General features: G+C 43.3%; 1 protein-coding gene across 3 annotated transcripts in view; it reads right to left on the bottom strand.

Annotated features, from left to right (window-relative positions):
- Positions 1–297: 297 nt before the first annotated feature.
- Positions 298–18,594, bottom strand: part of LOC134210061 (neurogenic locus notch homolog protein 1) — a 37,133-nt gene continuing 18,836 nt past the window's right edge. For all 3 annotated transcript variants that reach the window (XM_062686087.1, XM_062686088.1, XM_062686086.1), the window contains exons 3-7: positions 3,233–3,373; positions 2,963–3,160; positions 2,696–2,896; positions 1,188–1,927; positions 298–1,123 (exon numbers count right to left, since the gene is read on the bottom strand). In XM_062686087.1, the coding sequence (XP_062542071.1) occupies positions 448–1,123; positions 1,188–1,927; positions 2,696–2,896; positions 2,963–3,160; positions 3,233–3,373 (1,956 nt within the window). In that variant the 3' untranslated portion in view covers positions 298–447. The remainder of the gene's footprint in view (positions 1,124–1,187; positions 1,928–2,695; positions 2,897–2,962; positions 3,161–3,232; positions 3,374–18,594) is intronic.

Raw genomic sequence — 18,594 nt, 5'->3', positions numbered from 1 at the left:
CGCGTAAAAAACAACCTAAGTGTAAGCCCAGAGCTGGATGGATCTTATATAAATAATAAACCATAATGACCATTCGACTACGGAACCCTTAGAACATAAAAGCATGTTATCTATTGTATGTTTGCTTCCAAGTCTTTGTAAGATACTTATTAAATATAAAACCTTTCAAAAATTGCAACAAAAATAGTGGAATTGGGACAGATAGTGTCACTTCATATGAGTGGCAGAACTAGTTAATAGGCATAAACTAGTGTAATTACCGTGTATTTTATGATATATTTTTTTCGTCGAGAGCAGTTCAGGTATTGAAATCGCGAAATCTCAATCGATTTTGTTTTTTTAATATAAAAATACATGTATAACCAATATTTTATAAACTTTTCAGTATAAACTAGCAGAGCGCACTAAACAATAAATAATCTCTAAAGCCACCTCACTTTAGTTCTCTTAAAGTATCTCTATGAAATTGCTAGAATTATTACTACTGCTGCTCTGCTTCAACGTTTGCACCTCTTTCTCGAGCTTATCCACCCGAGCTCGATACTCCTCGTTCTGTTTCTGCGACAGTTCAAACTGTTTCCGCAGATCGTCGGACTGCTTTTTCAGCTCGAGGAAATGTCGTTCCAGCTCACCGAGGTTCATCGACGTTCCGACATTGTTACTGCTGTTGCTGCCACTGCTACCACTGGCGCCACTTAAAGCGGCATTGTTGGAAGAGAAGTTTGAATTGCTACTTACCACCCGCTGCTGTTGATTCACCGACGAGATAGGAACTATGCCGGTGCTCTGCCGGGAACCGATCACACCACCGTTGCCCTCCACCGATACCACCGTGTCCTGCGGTATCTTGTTGGGCAGTTTCGAGATTATTTCCATTCCGGTTGCCGTCCGCAGCCGCTTCACACCGTCCGCCGAGGTGATGATGTGCCTGTTTTGATTGCTATTGATGATGCTGCTGCTATTACTGCCGAAGCTATTCACAGAACTATACTTTGAGATAACATTCTCCCCGGAACCGGGAACACTTCCCGGTAATCTGTTTTTCGTCATTACGATCTTCTTGATTTGTTTCGAACCGGATGAGGCAAACGTCCCGGGCGGCCGGTGGAGCATATGAGGCGTTCTTGAAACAGAAAAATATGTGTTCAATTAAGTTATTTTAAAAAAGCAACTATTAACAAAATTACCTCATCGTTCCGGAAGGATGCACTGCTTTCCGATATTCCTGTGACGGTATTTTCTTGATCCCACTAACCTCTCCTCCACAAATTTGTTTAAACTCCTCCGCCGATAGTATTTTGATAACTTTATTAGTCTTTATCGTTCCCCCACCACCTGCATGGCTGTGCCCTAAACTTTGCCTTTGCTGAGCATGGTGCTGTTGCTGTTGAGAAACCATGTACGGTGAAGTCTTTTTGATGATTTTGATTGTTTTCTTCGTCGTCGTGGGCATTCCTGGCGTAATCCCTGACTGAGACACTGCACCGCCCATGTTATTAGATTGCACCCTGGTTTCGTTAAGGGCAAACTTGCCCGCCTCGGAAAGCACGATCTTTCGCCCACTCTGGATGGCCGACGTAATTAGACTACTTCCGGAGTCATCGGATGGAATCATAGCTATTCCATGCTCCTTCAACATCTGCAATGTGTTGGTGTCTAATTTCTTAATATCCTGTTCGGTGTTCTGCTCCAGGTTGATGATGGCATCACTGAGACTATCTTCTTTCTCGATGAATTTGTCGGTATCATTAGTGTTGGAATCTAAATGGTCCAAACCTCCTCGAGGAGTGGAAGACATGTTTGAAATACTGCCGTCGTTGCTAAGGTCCATCGTGATGTTGTCTTCTCCCTCTTCTACGGCGACAGCACTATTTCTTTCCTTGTGCTGCTGAAGCTCGAACATTAGATTATCAGTTGCTTCTTGTACCTAAGTAGAAATAAAAATATTTATCATCATTACTTATGGATAGAGTGGAATGCAACTTGAGCTTGAGCTTGATTGAGTGCTCGTAGTTGCTACTCCATTATGACCAGATCAGCTGTTCTTGCACAGGGAACCAACAGATGTTTGCTTGGGACTAGCACACATCTTCAATGTACAAGTACTGGTGATCTCATTTGTTAGGTCATACTGGCGCCTGCCACGTCAGAATGCAAGTCAATGTAGGGAAGGGGGAGGAAATGATGATGCAATCACCCGCCCACTGCAAGCCGAATATACCTCTGCACTTGCCACGAGTTCATGCGGAATTTGTTGGAATTTTTTTTGGGTTAGGTTCGAGAGGCAGAGGTCCGTCTTGGTTAACGAGCTGCCAATGTGATAGATAGAGAAGGCAACTGATGGAATTTCTAATTGGATGTAGGAAACGAGCTCTATAGTTCATTTCCAATTCTAGCAGATTACTGTTAGAATACTCAAGTTGAAGAAGGTATAGGAATAGTAATGGAAACGGTATGGAAGTCCATTTCCAGTTCTAGCGATTGCTAGAACATGAGGAATATAGAGAAAGATACAAAGTAGGAGAATGGAACGGACCTGGGATTGAACCCACGACCTCCTGCGTATTAGGCAGAAGCAGTAGCCATATGACTACCAAGCCCGCTAATTATGGATAGAGTGGAATGCAACTACCTACAAACTAGTAGTAAAAAATGGCTAAGTATGCCAGAAAGGCTAAAATACAATGACTCTCACCTGTTCTCTACTGGCAGCCCGCATCTGATTAGCCAGCATCAATATCCGTACCAAATCCACTTGTCCCGCTTCAGACGCAATAGTGATGGGACTTTTTCCAAACTTGGATTCAGCATTTGGGTCAGCTCCGTGCTGTAGCAACATCTCGACGATCTTGTCATGGCGCTTTTCTACCGCCCAATGGAGTGCAGTCATTTTAAGCTACAATAAGGTCAATAAACTTATTATATACCTTTGAATTGAACTATTTATTTAGAACAGACTCACCATATCCCTTGCATCGACCTCGCATTTACTACTCAGCAACAACTCAACGATCTCCACATTTCCTTGGTAGACGGCAAAATGGAGCGGAGTCCGGTCCACTTTAGTTTTACTGTCCTTACTGATACCAGCACGCAGCAGCACTTTGCACGTGTCCACATGATTGTACCGGGATGCTAAATGCAATGGGGAAGTACCCAGCTAGGAACGATTGGAAGCGATACAATAATTTCAGTTTGAAATAGTTGAACACCATTTAGTCTAAGCACTTACCCAATCTGCCGTAAATGGAGCACCGCGGCTCATCAACTCATGAACCTTTTCTGTGTTGCCGGTTTTGGCGGCCTGGAGAAGTGCCTTCCCAAGGTCCGTTATGACAGTCTGGGGTTTTTGCAGGCCCATGATGCCGTTCATCTGCAATGATTTAAAAAAACATATCATGTCTTTCGTTCGTTTGGCGTAATGCAAGTTTCATTAAATAAAAAGCCAACTAAATAGTTCATAGATGGTAGAAACATAAATGAGAACACGACATCAACGATTGGCTGTTGTTCGTGAACGAATATACTAGCGCCATCTAGATGTTAAAACCAATCATCCCCTCCAGAAGAATCCCTTGTTCATCGATTGCATGATGGTAGCGCCCGAAATAGCAATTGACCTAAACTTAGAAATTTATGAAGATCCTTTTTCCGTCTACGAGTTGTGATGCGTAAACCGTTGTGATGCGAAGAATAAATAAAAGTGAACTAAGCTCAATGCTCAATAACTCAATGAATTGTAGAAGACACTGACAAGTGACTGGCTAGTGGGAACGTGGGACAAAATCAACCATACTGCTCTCTGCTATTATGATCTGGTCCTTCGAGCCGATTTATAAATCTTGAAGCTTCCAATTCGACCATACGTGGCACTTAACTGCCTCTAGCTCGAAAACTGACTTTCACGAGCCGGGCTGGCCGACGAAATCTGATCAGAGCCACATTTCATCGTGAATTTGAGACACATCATCCACTTAACATCCAACGCGGCACTGAATTATCTCTAGAAGGTAATAATATTCCCAACTACCTATTATCAAACCTAAACGACTTCGAATTGGCTGATGACGTTGCACTCCTCGCGCAACGGCGCTCTGATATGCAGAGTAAGCTCAACGACCTTGCCGGGCGCTCCTCCTCGGCAGGTTTAGCCATCAACGTCAACAACATCAAATCGTTGGATGTAAACACGGTGACTCCTTCCAGTTTCACAGTAGCCGGGCAACCAGTGGAGAATGTTGAAAACGTCCAATATCTTGGTAGCCAAATGGCGTCAGACGGCGGTACCAAGATTGACATAGGCGCACGGATCAAGAAAGCAAGGGCTGCCTTTGCGAGTTTAAGAAATATCTGAAAAAACAGGCAGCTAAGTGAACGCACCAAAATACGAATTTTCAACTCTAATGTGAAATCTGTGCTGTTATACGCTAGCGAAACATGGTGTGTATCAGTGGAGACCACTCAACGGCTGCAGATGTTCATTAACAGATGCCTGCGGTATATAATTCGGGCCTGGTGGCCTCACAACTGGATCTCAAACAACGAGCTCCATCGTCGTTGTCACCAGAGGCCGATAGCAACAGAAATTCGGGATCGGAAGTGGGGCTGGGTCGGCCACACTCTACATAGGGGCGGAAACTAAATCTGCAAACAAGCATTAGACTGGAACCCAGCGGGACATCGCAGCAGAGGCAGACCCAGAGGCTCATGGCGGCGAAGCCTCAATAAAGAAATAAAAGAAGTCGACCGAAATCTAACCTGGCAACAGGTTAAAGCGATAGCCGGGCAACGCTCATCAGGATGGAGATCTTTCAAGTCGGCCCTTTGCACCACCGGAGGTGTACAGGATCCATAAGTAAGTAAGTATTAAGTAAAGCTATTTTGTGCTGACGACGACGACGACTGAAGACACTGAAGGCTCGTATGAAGAGCCTTCAATCATCATTTCTATTAATAAAAACTTCGTTGACGAGTACGAAGAGGAAACTCATGCACTTAAGGTCACAGTGGCTTGGAGAGCCTGATAAATTTGTGGGCCGATTACTAAACAGTCCAGTCTGGACCTCTAGACAACCGACGAGGCCTCCATAGATCAATACTTGAAGGATCGAGATAAATATAAATCGTCTTACTACAAGGTAAAAGGGTTCCTCCTCTCTGTCAGTACCCAAGTAACAATTAAGGTTGTATCAGAGTTTTATAGCGTTCTTCAAAACCTAATCTCAAAACCTTCCATGCAGCCCTCGCAGTTTCCACAACCTCCTGTAGATTTCTATAAAACCATGTTACAGCCAGTTGGCCCAGTTTTATTGCAATCATTAAAACCTAATATGCGTTCCAGTTCAGAACCAACGGTTTTATAATATACTTCAAGTCTCACATAAAACATGCAACATAAAACCTCCTCTAGACTTGGTGGTTTTGAGAACCACTATATAACCATGATACAACCACTTCATGACTATGATACAACAACAAATAAGCCGATAATGAAACAGTTGTCAACTCTCAGGTTGATTATTTGTTTATTGTTTGTACTCGAAAAAAATATGCTTTTCTTCCTGCAATACATGGATTACATATCAACCACAAAAATAAAAGAATTATTTTCAGCCAGTTCAATAAAAGTTCATATCTGGCTTTGAGTGTTCTATGCATGTTTGAAGGCATGCCAGGGATTTTTCATGGTGAAACCATGATAAATAATCAGTATTTTAACAATGCGCTTCGTTAATTTGTTATTATTTAGAATTTTTCAAGTTTAATTAATTGCCTTAGTTAATTACTTTAAAGATAATTTCAGTGAATAACCACTTTGGTTGATCAAACAATCAAAGCATTGTTCCTAAAACTTATTAGAATGTCCAATTTTACCGTTTAAAAGGTGAAACAGAAATTTGCATGATATTTCGATTATGAAATTCATTTTTTTTTCATATCGGCGACATTTTTTCGAATAAAACTTTGATTGCATAAAAAATGCCTCTATATAACCATCACTCCTGAACTGGCCCTATCTTGGCATTTCAAACACCTAGAGGTTTTATCTTGGCCTTTTTCAAGACCATGTTACGACTAGCAAGTTTTATCTTGGTCAAACCTAAAGCTTGGTAGTTTTATATATAATGACAACATGACAATGTAGACAGATATAAAAAAATCATAAACAAACTTTTTCTGCCCTCGGCATCGAATGCAAGTACTTTTAAAAATAAGTATTTCAATTAAAAAGCATATAGTGGCAATTGTTAAATGGTATATTTTGTACCATAAAAGTGTTTTACTCGTGTTAAATTGGCAAAGCATGTATGGATTAAATACATATTTTCATACCCCTCATGAGCAAATTCTGTTTGAACAGTTTTTTCAACGACTTAAATATATAAGGGAACTGCTCCTTGATTTCAACTCATGGCTCCGATGTTCATCCCATTGAAAGCAGAGCAATGGAAAGGTATTTGATTTGTAATTTTTTCCAGCAGGAGTTCGCATGTTGACAAAAAGAAGCGAAGAAATTGGTGCCGTATTTCTTTACTTCCCGATAAAATGAATGTATTTTCAGTGTGTGAGATGGAGATCGGAACAGCTCCCCTACATAATTCACGACATAGAAAAAACTGCTAATGTTTTTTTTTCATTTTCGACTGAAAGCGAAATGAACAAACTTCCGTGGGTCAAACAATTTGTGATGAAAATTTAGTTTCTATCCATAGTAGTAGTTTTAAGCTTCGCATTCCTATGCAGGTCTTCTTCAGGATTAAAGGTTATATGTGGGTTTTATACAGGACTCTACGAAGCTTGGCAGCTTTTATAAGTCTTGATCAAAACCAACATATAACTTAACTGCTGGCTTTATGTCAGTTCCATTTTTTAGCTCTGAGGAGGAACACAGGAGCATTATAAAACCTAAAGAGCTGTGGTTTTATATTGGAATTCAAAACGTAGTTCTCAAGTACTCTTGCGGATCTAATTAAATGACAACTGAATAAAACCAAAATAAAACTTTAAGCATTTCTACATGCCATAATAAAACCTCTATAAAACTAGTATAAATCTTCGAAGCATTGAGATTGTTACTTGGGTACTACCATACCTCCATCACCAACAAATGTTGCCCCGACGCAGCATCTGAGCACACTCCCTCCGTCATCACACGTTCACCTTCCGGACATAAGATTGCCAAATTTTAGTGAAAACTTGGATTATTAGCTCAATTTCCGGGATCTATATGTGTCTCTGGAACTTTCAACGGTACGTATTATCTATTATCTTCGGTCTACTCTTTCCGGCGACGCCGTTAAATTGGTACCAACAATCCCTATTACTGCTGCGTACTACACAGTAGCTTGGAGTTTGCTAGAAGAACACTTCCAGAATAAGTCCCGATTGAAGCAATCGTATCTGAATACCCTTTTTGAGTTTCCAAACCTAAAACCTGTGTCAGCTGCAGACTTGCATACACTAGTTAAAAGGTTTGAAACTAACGTGAAGGTACTTCAGCAATTACTTCCCAATAGTCGGTCTAAACTCCTCCTCTTAGCCAACCTGAGCGTTCAAATCTCCTATGATGATTTTGACGTCGTGGCTTGGTCAGCTGTCGTACTCACGTTCCAGCTGCGCGTAGAATGCGTCCTTATCATCATCAGTGCTTCCGGAGTGTGGGCTATGGTCACGCGCCTTTGCATATCGCCCATCACTATGAAAGCTGTTCCCAGCTCGTGTGTGTTGCCGCAGCTCTGGTAGATGGTATGATTACCTCTAAACGTTCGCACCATTGATCCCTTACAACAAACCTCCTGCAGCGCTACGATGCCGAATCCACGGTTCTTGAGCACATCGGCGAGTATGTGTGTGCTCCCGATGAAGTTGAGAGATTTGCAGTTCCACGAACCTAGTTTCCAATCGATAGTCCTCATTTGTTTTATACATTGAAAGTGGGAAGTTTTGAACGTGGCATCATCACAAGCCAGGTAGTGCCGAGGAGGCATCGTTCAATAGGTCAGCGTGAGATGAGGATGCTTCCTTTGTTCATCGGCAGTGTTTCAGATGCGAGTAAGTGTTGTGTAAATACAAAACTATATTAGCGAGAAAGAGAGAGCCTGCATTATATACATTACTTTTATACCAACATTCCAACAGAAATGCGTAACTCAGTATAAGTGAGGCCAAAGAGTTTAATATTCTCTGCACTAGCGGGTGCTTAATTTCACTCTCCAACTGTTTCGTACAACAGTGCCATATGGAGCGAGGAAGCATTCTTCACTTAGCACTTTGAATCTGTTCTCTCATGATTCATGAAGCTACCTTTCTCGGGAGTACATTTATCTGGTGCTGAAGCATCGGTCCTCATCTTCATTTCTTCATTCATCCAAGCCCTGCTAGTGCCTTCTCGTCGCAGTGGTCTTCACCGATTGTTCCGATTCGTACTCTCTTGTTGATTATTCGTCGCGTAAGACTTTTTTTTAGGCTAGCTTGCAGGGCCTGACACCAAACCCTCTAAATTTCCGGAGAACCATTCCTCCTTATTTCCGGTGGACCATGGTGCACAGTTTCACTTAGAGTCCCTCGCTGGCACTCGGACGATGATCAGCCGCCCCCTACATGAAGAACAGACGCTGTTGTGAGCCGCTCCTAACATGGAGAACAGACAGTAAGATTTGTACCTCCGGAGAGGAGCAAACCCCTCCCCTCTTCCCTGTCAGCATACGGCCATAGTTTCCACCGAGGTTGGCTACCCGATCTTCTTTGAGGTTGCTCGTATCCCGGTTAGCGCCACGAGGAGGTAGGAAAAGGAGTTGCTGGGTAGGAGGCTAAGGACTGCGAGATTGGGTCTGTTCCTTTTGAGACCACCCTAATAGAACCAATTTCCAGAGCAGTGATTCGTTTTTGCAAGAGGAAGATAGAAGAGCGAAGGAGATTTTGAAGAAAACTACTAGAAGAATTGGCCATCGATTTGAAATGGGTTTGCCGTAGGAGGACGACAATTCCGAATTCCCCGACAGCTACCCTATGGCGGTCAAGCGACTGGCGTGTCTGGAGAAACGCCTGAGGAAGGATCCCGAGCTGGTATGCCAGAGTGCGCATCATGATCGCCGATCTTCTCGTCAAAGGCTACGTGCACGAAGCGACAGAGACAGCGCTGATAGCATTGGATTACAGCAAGGTGTGGTATGTTTCACTTAACATGGTCTACAATCCGAGAAAAAGAAGTATCGTATGGTGTGGGACGCAAGAGCGGAAGTAAGAGGATTGTCGCTCAACTCTAAGTTCCTGAAGGGTCCGGATATGCTGACTACTTTACAGGCAGTAATCTGTAAGTTTCGGGAGCGAGAAGTCGGTTTCAGAACAGATATAAGAGAGATGTACCATCAGCTGCGGATTAGAGAAGAAGAAAAGCGAGCACAAAGATTCCTGTTCCGGAACGATACGTCAGAGAAGCCAACTGTGTATGTGATGGACGTAGCGACCTTTGGGTCAACGAGTTCACCGTGTTCGGCGCAGTTTGTAAAAAACCTGAACTATTTTGATAGCGCGAACACGACCAAGGAAGCAGTGAAGCAGGTGAAAGAGGTACGATACGTCCACGCCAGAGGCGGTTTCTAGCTACGAAGATTTCCTGGAGGCGTAAGAAGGATCAGTGTGCTCATCTCCTGGGAGAACGTGAGAAGGATCAGTGCGTACGATAAGGAGTCCGGAACCGAGCGAGTTCTGGGGATCGTGTGGAGCCCTGCGAGCGACAAGTTTTCGTTTTTTACCAAACCAAGAGACGGTATGGTGTCGTTCTTGTCCGGTGAGCACTGCCATCGAACGCATAAATGTGACATGTTACAAACGAGAAAAATGAGTAAAACCCATTTGAAGTTTCAAAATGCATTCATCCTATTATCGCAAAATTTCGCTTTTTTATTGACTTTAACGCAATAAACTATGAATAAATATTCATATTCGTTGGGCCGGACTGAAACATTGCCAAAAACAACAATTTTTTCCACGTTTTTTCTATCAAACCCCGAATGTGACACTTATGCCGCGAAATTCACTGGTCAGGCGAAAAATGTACGCATATTTGTCACACCGTGAACTAAGAGATAGTTGTTAATTTGTTTTTACATTTCGCGAGCGACGATTGTATTTCTTTGGTGTGATTTTTTGCTGTCGGTAGAAGTGGAACCGGGAATGGAATATCCAATACAGACAATCCAGTGCGCGGAATTGGAAGAGGACTTCTTCGGGTTCGATTTAAAAAAAAAAAGAAACAGGTGATCGTTTTCTGTTTGAGGAGCCGGCAAACGTCCCATTACCGGTCCAAGAGGTTGAACACCCGGTTTTAGCGGCAGTGGCGTAGTTTCCTTGCCCGGGACAAGGACATGCACTACATCTTCAACTTCCAAAGGAATCACGATTGTCTTACCGAGATAATTTTGACAAAGTGCTACCAGGTGAAGCAGTTTTTTCTGTGGATTTGCAAAAAGTTCTCAATTATTTGTAAGTTATGAACTTATTTTCTAGGTCATACGGCTTCCACGGTTGGATTGCTTCAAGAGCATTATTTTCTCGTAAAGGCTGCTGGTCTTTAATGAAAGCTTTGAGCCTGTTTGTCCCTACATACGAGCATGTCTTCGTGCATTTGGTCCGAGTCAGTCGCACAGCCAACGAATTCCTTAGCTGTTTCTTCAAAGTTAATATGAAGTACGCTGTCCTGAAGACAATTATCTTTTGGTCGGATAATTGTTGTTCGCAAAATAAGAACTGGAATTTATTCCATCACATTACCCTACTCATAAACAGTAATGAAATTCAGGTCGAGCGCATATTGTTGGAGAACTTTGAATCGGGACATATGTTAAAGGCCGCTGACTTTTTCCATGCGGCGTTTGATTCCAAAATGCGCCATGAGCGTGTCCTCAGTTATGAAAACTTCAAGTCTATGGTTGGCAATGCAAAGAACAATGTTGACGTACTTGATATGAAAGCAACTGACTTCTTCAAAGCTCACAGTTTTGGAGTGTGCGATAAACCACTGCAAGCCACGCCCGTACGTGGATTCCATGCGAAAAATGGTGTTTGAAAAAGGCCGTTATGAACTTGGATACGCAAACAATATCAGCAGTAAAGACCTTAAATACTGCTAGTTGTTTTCCAAGAAGGAATTAATGTTGATTGTAAAGGATTCATCCTCTATTGATTTGATACAAATGTACGTTGGCAAAATGCTCCTCAAGGAATTGAAGAAGAAAAAAAAATTTCTTTAATGAAAGTGGTTCAACCTGTTGTTACCGAAGAGGAAAAATCGTTTTTCATTGATCGTCCGACGAAGCAAGAAGGTCCTTGTTCTTGTTTCATACTTTGAATAAATTTTATCGCCATAACATGTCACAATAATTGAGTTTTACAAAAAAAACGGGTTTGCTAAAGGGTTCCTCTTTATCACATTTGTATGGTCCTTGAATATTTTAATTATGTCACAGTTTCATTCTCTTCTTCACGTTATATTTGGAGTGGTTCTGGACAATATAATACCTCCCCGCTTCTTTCATGGACAACTGTTCATATAAATTCTGAAAGTAGGGAAAGGCCTTGCATACAGCCACCCTTCTAAACTATTTACCTTGATTGTAGATGACCCTAAAAGCATGGTATATTTTATGGACGGACCTCAGGCCAGGGTTGTTAATCGTTAATTTATCGTTATCGCCGATAAAGTTAATTGTATTCAACGTTATCGGTTGCTACGATAAAAATGAATCAACTCAATAATCATCGGGGTTCGATAATTTAACGCTAATTTAACGGAAGTTAACTCGATAATTTTGCGGTAATGTGGTTACTAGATTACGCGAATAAAGTTTGTGTACAATTTTGACAGAAATCGAGAATTGTATAAATTGATCTTTTACGAAAATTTTGTCAATGCTGAGCCTGATGGCAGCGCATTTGTCGAATTTCCAGTGGCCTAGTGGTGACAAAAGTATTCCCGATGAGGTACACTCAAACGCACCTGTTTGCCAACAGTTAATCCAGAAGACAGTAATCCAGCAGGATTCCAGGAAGCTACCAGATGGCATCAAATCCGTGCGGAGTCATGACACAAAGGCTAACAGTTCGAAAAGCCGAGCCAGGAAGTCGATGGAACTACAATTGCGGAAACTGGATGAAATGAAGGCGCTAGAACAGCGGTTCTTGGAACAGAAGTTTGCTATTCTTGCTAACTTCGACAGTGATAGTGATGAAGAAGATAACAGATCGTTTGCCGAGAAAGTTCAACAGGTTGAGGAATGGATACACGATACTGATCGTATTGGTAATGCAGATGATTCCGGTCTGCCATTCGAAGAGGCCAACGGGCATTTGGCCAGTCACTCGCAGTATGATGAGCACCCCGCTCAGGATCTAAGGCAACAGCCTAATACTGGTTACCAAGCTCACGTCCGCAAGCTCCTCCATGCTCGTTGGACTTCCAGCAGCATCAAAATCGTACACGACTAAACACTGCAAATCAAAGAGCAACTATAGGTGGCATAGATAATTTCATTCCTACCCAGGGATCAACGCCAAATCTTCTACGGAATCGTCTCGAAACAGATGACATCATTGGTGATGAAACTCTATGTCTGCTAAACAGAAGCCAATTGGCTGCACGCCAGGTGGTTCCTAAAGAACTCCCGGAATTCAGCGGACAGGCTGAAGACTGACCATTATTCTTAGCGATGTTTAATTCGTCTACACAGATGTGCGGTTTCTCCAATGAAGAGAACATGCTCCGTTTGCGGAAATGCTGCACGCATCCAATGTGGCTAGTATTCCATCGACACTTAAAATGTTGTACGGCAAACCGGAATTAATAATTCAATCGGTAATTCAAAAGGTACGAGACCTGCCTGCCCCTAAAATTGAAAAGTTGGACAATGGACACCCTTATAGACTTCGCACTCTCCGTTAAGAACCTGTGTGCAACAATCCAAGCGTGTGTAATTAGAGACTACATATATAGTTCTTCATTACGGTACGAGCTAGTGGAACGCTTGCCACCTGCATTGAAACTAGAATGGGCAAAGGCTTCTCGAGGAAATGTCATTCCAACATTGCTAGAATTCAACACCTGGTTGTATTCTGTAGCGGAAGATGCCAGCACAGTTATAGGATCGCAAACCATTGGACAGAAGAGTGACCAGAAGGCTCGTGGGACGAAGAAGGAGAATTTTCTCAACGTGCATATAGATTCTGACGAGCAAGGAGAGGAAGTCAAAACGTCGAACCAGCAGGAATTAACAAGAGTTTGTAGTATTTGCAAAGGAAACTGTTTTTCGGTCGAAAAGTGCAAACGATTCTCGGAGCTCAGTTATGACTCTAGGTGGGCTACGATTAAGGAGCTAAAACTCTGCCGGAAATGTCTTCGTCGGCATAACGGTTCCTGCAATCGGCGAAAGGTATGCGGTGTTGACGAATGTACCTACCTTCATCATCCGTTACTCCACGGTAGCAACAAGGTAAAATCTAATACATCCTCCTCAACAAGTGGCGAAACGCGCGAAGGCACTGTGAACGTTCATCAAGCGAAAACCAGCGACGTGCTATTCCGAATTATGCCAGTGATACTGTATGGGCCGTCAAAACAAGTACACACTTATGCATTCATTGATGACGGTTCAGAATTGACTCTGCTAGAGCAAGGATTGGCCGACGAGTTAGGAGTCTCTGGACATACAATGCCTTTGTGTTTAAAATGGACAGGAGGAACAAAAAGAACCGAATGCAATTCGCAAACCGTTAATGTTCATATCTCTGGAGTATCAAATAGCTCAAAGAAGTACGCAATGTCGAACGTCCGGACGGTAGACAACCCTAATAACACAGTCCGGTTCGATTTGGTTGCAGCAACTCCAGTCGATTTGGTCGCATATGAGTCACATTGATTTATATGTGATAAGTGTGCTACTCGGGAAATTGGAACTGCGGACACAAACCATGATAGTCTCCGATCTACAGAAAGAGTTTCATTATTTGGCTGGTCTTCCAATTGAATCGTACCGTGAGTCTGTACCCCGGATTCTTATTGGTGTAGATAACGCCACACTTGGGCATGTGAAAAGAAGTCGCGAAGGTAACACCACAGATAACAGATATTTAAGCTAGAACAAATTTTATTGAAAATACTGTGTAAATTTTTGAATTGATATACGTTGGCCCACTACTGCCATCTACTCAACTGATTGCGGCAGTACATACGGACGCAGCTGATTAACAACCGTCGAACGCAGCCAATGCATTTGACAGACGCATCCGGGCTGCGTTTTCAATAACAATGATCCTCGCGCCATCTCCAATCGATTGCCAAACGCGGTCCCAATTTAAAATACATTTAAATTAACGGTTGCGGATGTTTACACACGTTTCGGATGTCAGCCTCAATATCTGTTATCTGTGGTAACACCAAACAACCTATAGCTGTAAAAACGTGCCTTGGGTGGTGCGTTTACGGAAGAATAACCCCAATATCAACCGGGGATAGCGTCGTCAACCACCACATGTTAGATATCTGCCCTTGCAATAATGAGAACGGAGACTATCTACACAACGCAATGAAAGAATATTTCTCGCTCGACAGTATGGGCGTAGTCAAACCCTAGAAGCTTCCCATCTCCATCGAAGACGAGCGGTCGTTGGCGCTGTTGAAAACATTCACTCGTCGAAAGGGCGATCGTTACGAATCAGGTTTATTATGGAAATATGATAATGTGCGACTTCCATGCAGCAGATCGATGGCATTGAAGCGCTGGGAGTGCCTTGAACGGCGAATGCTTAATGATCCTAATCTCAAAACAGCTCTGAACGCAAAGATAGCAGACTACATCAGCAAAGGATATATACGGAAGCTCTCCGATGCCGACCTAGCGATGAAGTATTCCAGGGTGTGGTATCTGCCGGTATTTCCCATTGTGAACCCGAACAAACCTTCAAAAACAAGGTTTGGGATGCTGCTGCCGAAGCCCACAACGTTTCATTGAACTCTGTGCTCCTCAAAGGACCCGACTATCTGACGTCACTGCTGCGTGTGTTATCCATTTCAGAAAATATGGCATAGCTATATGCGGAGATCTAAGGGAGATGTGTCATCAGGTCCTTATACGCGAGGAGGATCAGCAATGTCAACGGTTTTTTTGGGGATGCAAGAATAATTCGGATGAACTTAACGTTTATGTCATGCAGGTGATGACGTTTGGAGCCTGCTGTTCTCCAAGCACGGCACAGTTTGTTAAAAACGAACACGCCAAATTATATAAAGACAGGTTTCCAGCCGCTGTTCGTTCCATAATCGAGTACCACTATGTGGACGATATGCTTGATAGCGTAGAATCAGAAGAAGAGGCGTTTTCTCTCGCGCAGGAAGTAAAACTGATTCACAAAGAGGGTGGTTTCGAAATGAGAAACTGGCTGTCCAACTCACCGGCGGTGGTAGCCCAGCTGGAGGAAACTCCAGTAGCTGAGAAAAGGTTAAGCGGGTGTAATGATCTACCAACAGAGAAAATACTCGGGATGTGGTGGAATACGGAGCATGACTACTTCACCTTCAAGATGTCTTCGAGGTATGATGATGAAATGCTGTCTGGACGACAGCGGCCAACGAACCGAGAAGTGCTCCGAATGATCATGCTGATGTACGATCCGTGTGGTTTTGTAGCGCTTTTTCTCATGTACCTTAAAGTCCTTCTACAGGAGATCTGGCGAACGGGAATTACTTGGAATGATCGAATCGAAGAAAAGGAATTCAAGAAGTGGTTACTTTGGCTAGAAGTTTTACCTAAGGTACAGAGCGTCAAAATTCCTCGATGCTACAGAGCTATTTGCTCCGTAAAAGCAGACACCCAGCTACACACGTTTGTTGACGCTAGTGAAAACGGGTTTGCAGCTATAGTTTACTTGAGATTTCAAGAAGGGTCCCACATTGAGTGCGCTCTCGTTGCAGCGAAAACAAGAGTTGCACCACTACGTTTTCTATCAATTCCTCGAGCGGAGCTTCAAGCGGCTGTTCTGGGATTAAGGCTGACAAAAACCACACCGACTCCAGAGATGTATGCTGCTGGCTGAACTCGGACCATCGACGGTATAGTCAATTTGTCGCGTTCCGAGTCAGTGAAATCCTAGAAAGCTCAGAAGCAGCCGAATGGAATTGGATTTCGACAAAACACAACGTGGCTGACTTGGGTACAAAATGGAAACGAATTCCGGATCTAAGCTCGCTAAGCTCGCTAAGCTCTTGGTTTCGTGGGCCTTCATTTCTGTGGAAACCCGAAGTAGAGTGGCCCCCAACTTCACGGCGATACGGAACAACAGACGAAGAAGTTCGGCCTCATCTGCTAGTACATACAGTTGCATCAGAGCCACCATTTTCACCAAGCAATTTTTCTTGCTGGAAAACGCTAGTGCAACAAACGGCGAAGTTTGGGCGAATGGCTTTCAACTGGGTGCGGAGGGTGCAAAAGAAGCAACTGCTTAGCGGACCGCTGAGTCATGAGGAACTCTGTCGCACTGAAAACTACCTGTATCGAATCGCACAATGCGAAAAGTTCGCAGATGAAGTAGCAACACTGAAGGCTAACGACAACTCTTCAGGTACAATGCGTCTATCGAAAAGCAGTTCCATCTATCGAGTCTCCCCATTTCTAGATGAGTATGATGTTTTGCGCGTTCGAGGTAGAACTGGTGCTTGTAAGTACATTGACCCCGACGCTACCAATACGGTTATTCTATCGCGAGACCATGCCATAACAAAACTTATTGTGGCACACTTCCACCGGCGTTTCCATCATCAGAATCACGAAACAGTGGTGAATGAACTGCGTCAACACTATTATGTTTCTCGAATGAAAGCAGTGTATCGTAAAGTGTAGTGTAAAGTGTAAATCAGTGTACTGCCGTGAATCGCATATCTGTCCCATCTTTGCTGGGTTTCCTATTCATATGGGACAAATGTGCGATTCACGGCAGTGTAGTGCAGTAAACTGCGTAGCGAATGTCAACAATGTAAGAACGATCAAGCTGCTCTATGTCCACCAACAATGGCTAATCTTCCAGAGGCACGGCTAGCAGCTTACAGCCGTCCGTTTACCCACACTGGCGTGGATTATTTCGAGCCGATCACGGTTTCTATTGGTCGTCGCACAGAGAAGCGATGGGGCGTTATCGCTACCTCTCTCACTACACGAGCCGTCCATCTACAAGTCGCATACGCCTTATCAACATATTCCTGCATAATGGCTCTAAGGAATATTTTTAATAGAAGAGGAACTCCAGTCGTCATATGCAGCGATCGAGGTACTAGCTTCCAAGGTACAGAGAAAGTTGTCGAGGAAGCAGTTCGTAAAAACGATCAAGACAAGCTAGTTGCTGAATTCACCACGAGTTACACCGAATGGCAATTCAATCCACCGGTGTCCCCACACAGGGGTGGAGTGTGGGAGCGCCTCATCAGAACCGTTATAACGAACTTGACAAAAGTATTAGGATCGAGGGTGGTTTCAGCGGAGGTCCTGGAGAATGCTCTAAACGAGGTCGAAAACATTTTGAACTCTCGTCCACTGACGAGCATCCCGATAGACGGAGATCAATCCCCAGTTTTGACTCCCAATCATTTTATCCGCCAGTCCAGCAACGGAATGAAACCATTTGTTTCTTTCGACGACAGCTCTCGTGCCTTGAGAAATAACTATGAGCTGTCGCAAGTACTTGCTAACAGCTTCTGGCTGGCTGCGTGACTACCAATGGCTGCGTGACTACCTGCCATCAATTACTAGGCGTTCAAAGTGGTTCACACCAACGAAACCCATAGAAGTCAACGATATCGTAATTGTAGCCGATCCGAATCTACCGAGAAATTGCTGGCCAAAGGGAAGGATTATAGGCATTAGAACCGCGTCAGATGGTCAAGTGAGATCAGCAACAGTACAAACGGCAAGCGGTGGTATCTACGAGAGACCAGTGGTAAAACTCGCGGTGCTAGACGTTGGCGTAAGAAAGAATACGTTTTCGGACGGGTCCTCAATGCATTCCGGGGGAGTGTTAATAGCGCAACGTCGATCAGCTAGATTCACACTCCAAAATCGACAACTTCAATCATCAAACCATGGTCAGCCACACCTGTCGCACGATAGGGGGATTGCGGAGTCTTCGTTAGATGTATTTGACGTGGAACTGAAACGTAAATATCGCTTTCACTATTAGAAAACGTATGAGACTTCTAAAACCTTAACAGCCGCATAGATTTTAACTAATCAAGTGAATTATTTGATTATTTCCAGAAGGTAGCTAATGCTTCAATGAATTTGTTCTTAAATGCTAATTGTTCTAACTATAAATAGGTCGAGACTAACAGGGAAAATAAAGCGAATTCGCACAGTATATTCCATGCCACGTTATAATAATAGGGTGAGATGAACACCTAACATTTGTAATTTGTTATGCATTATTATTATATATTGCTACACGGTCAAGGTTGCTCGCTCCCTCGAATACCCCTACCCGATTTCTTAGGATACATCCTCGGTTCAGGAAGGAATAGTAAAGATCATTAAAAGTGAGTGTAATCCAAAATCCAAT

The sequence above is a fragment of the Armigeres subalbatus genome, chromosome 2 (assembly GCF_024139115.2).
Source record: "Armigeres subalbatus isolate Guangzhou_Male chromosome 2, GZ_Asu_2, whole genome shotgun sequence".
Taxonomy (NCBI): domain Eukaryota; kingdom Metazoa; phylum Arthropoda; class Insecta; order Diptera; family Culicidae; genus Armigeres; species Armigeres subalbatus.
This window is presented reverse-complemented; position numbering and strand designations above follow the sequence as displayed.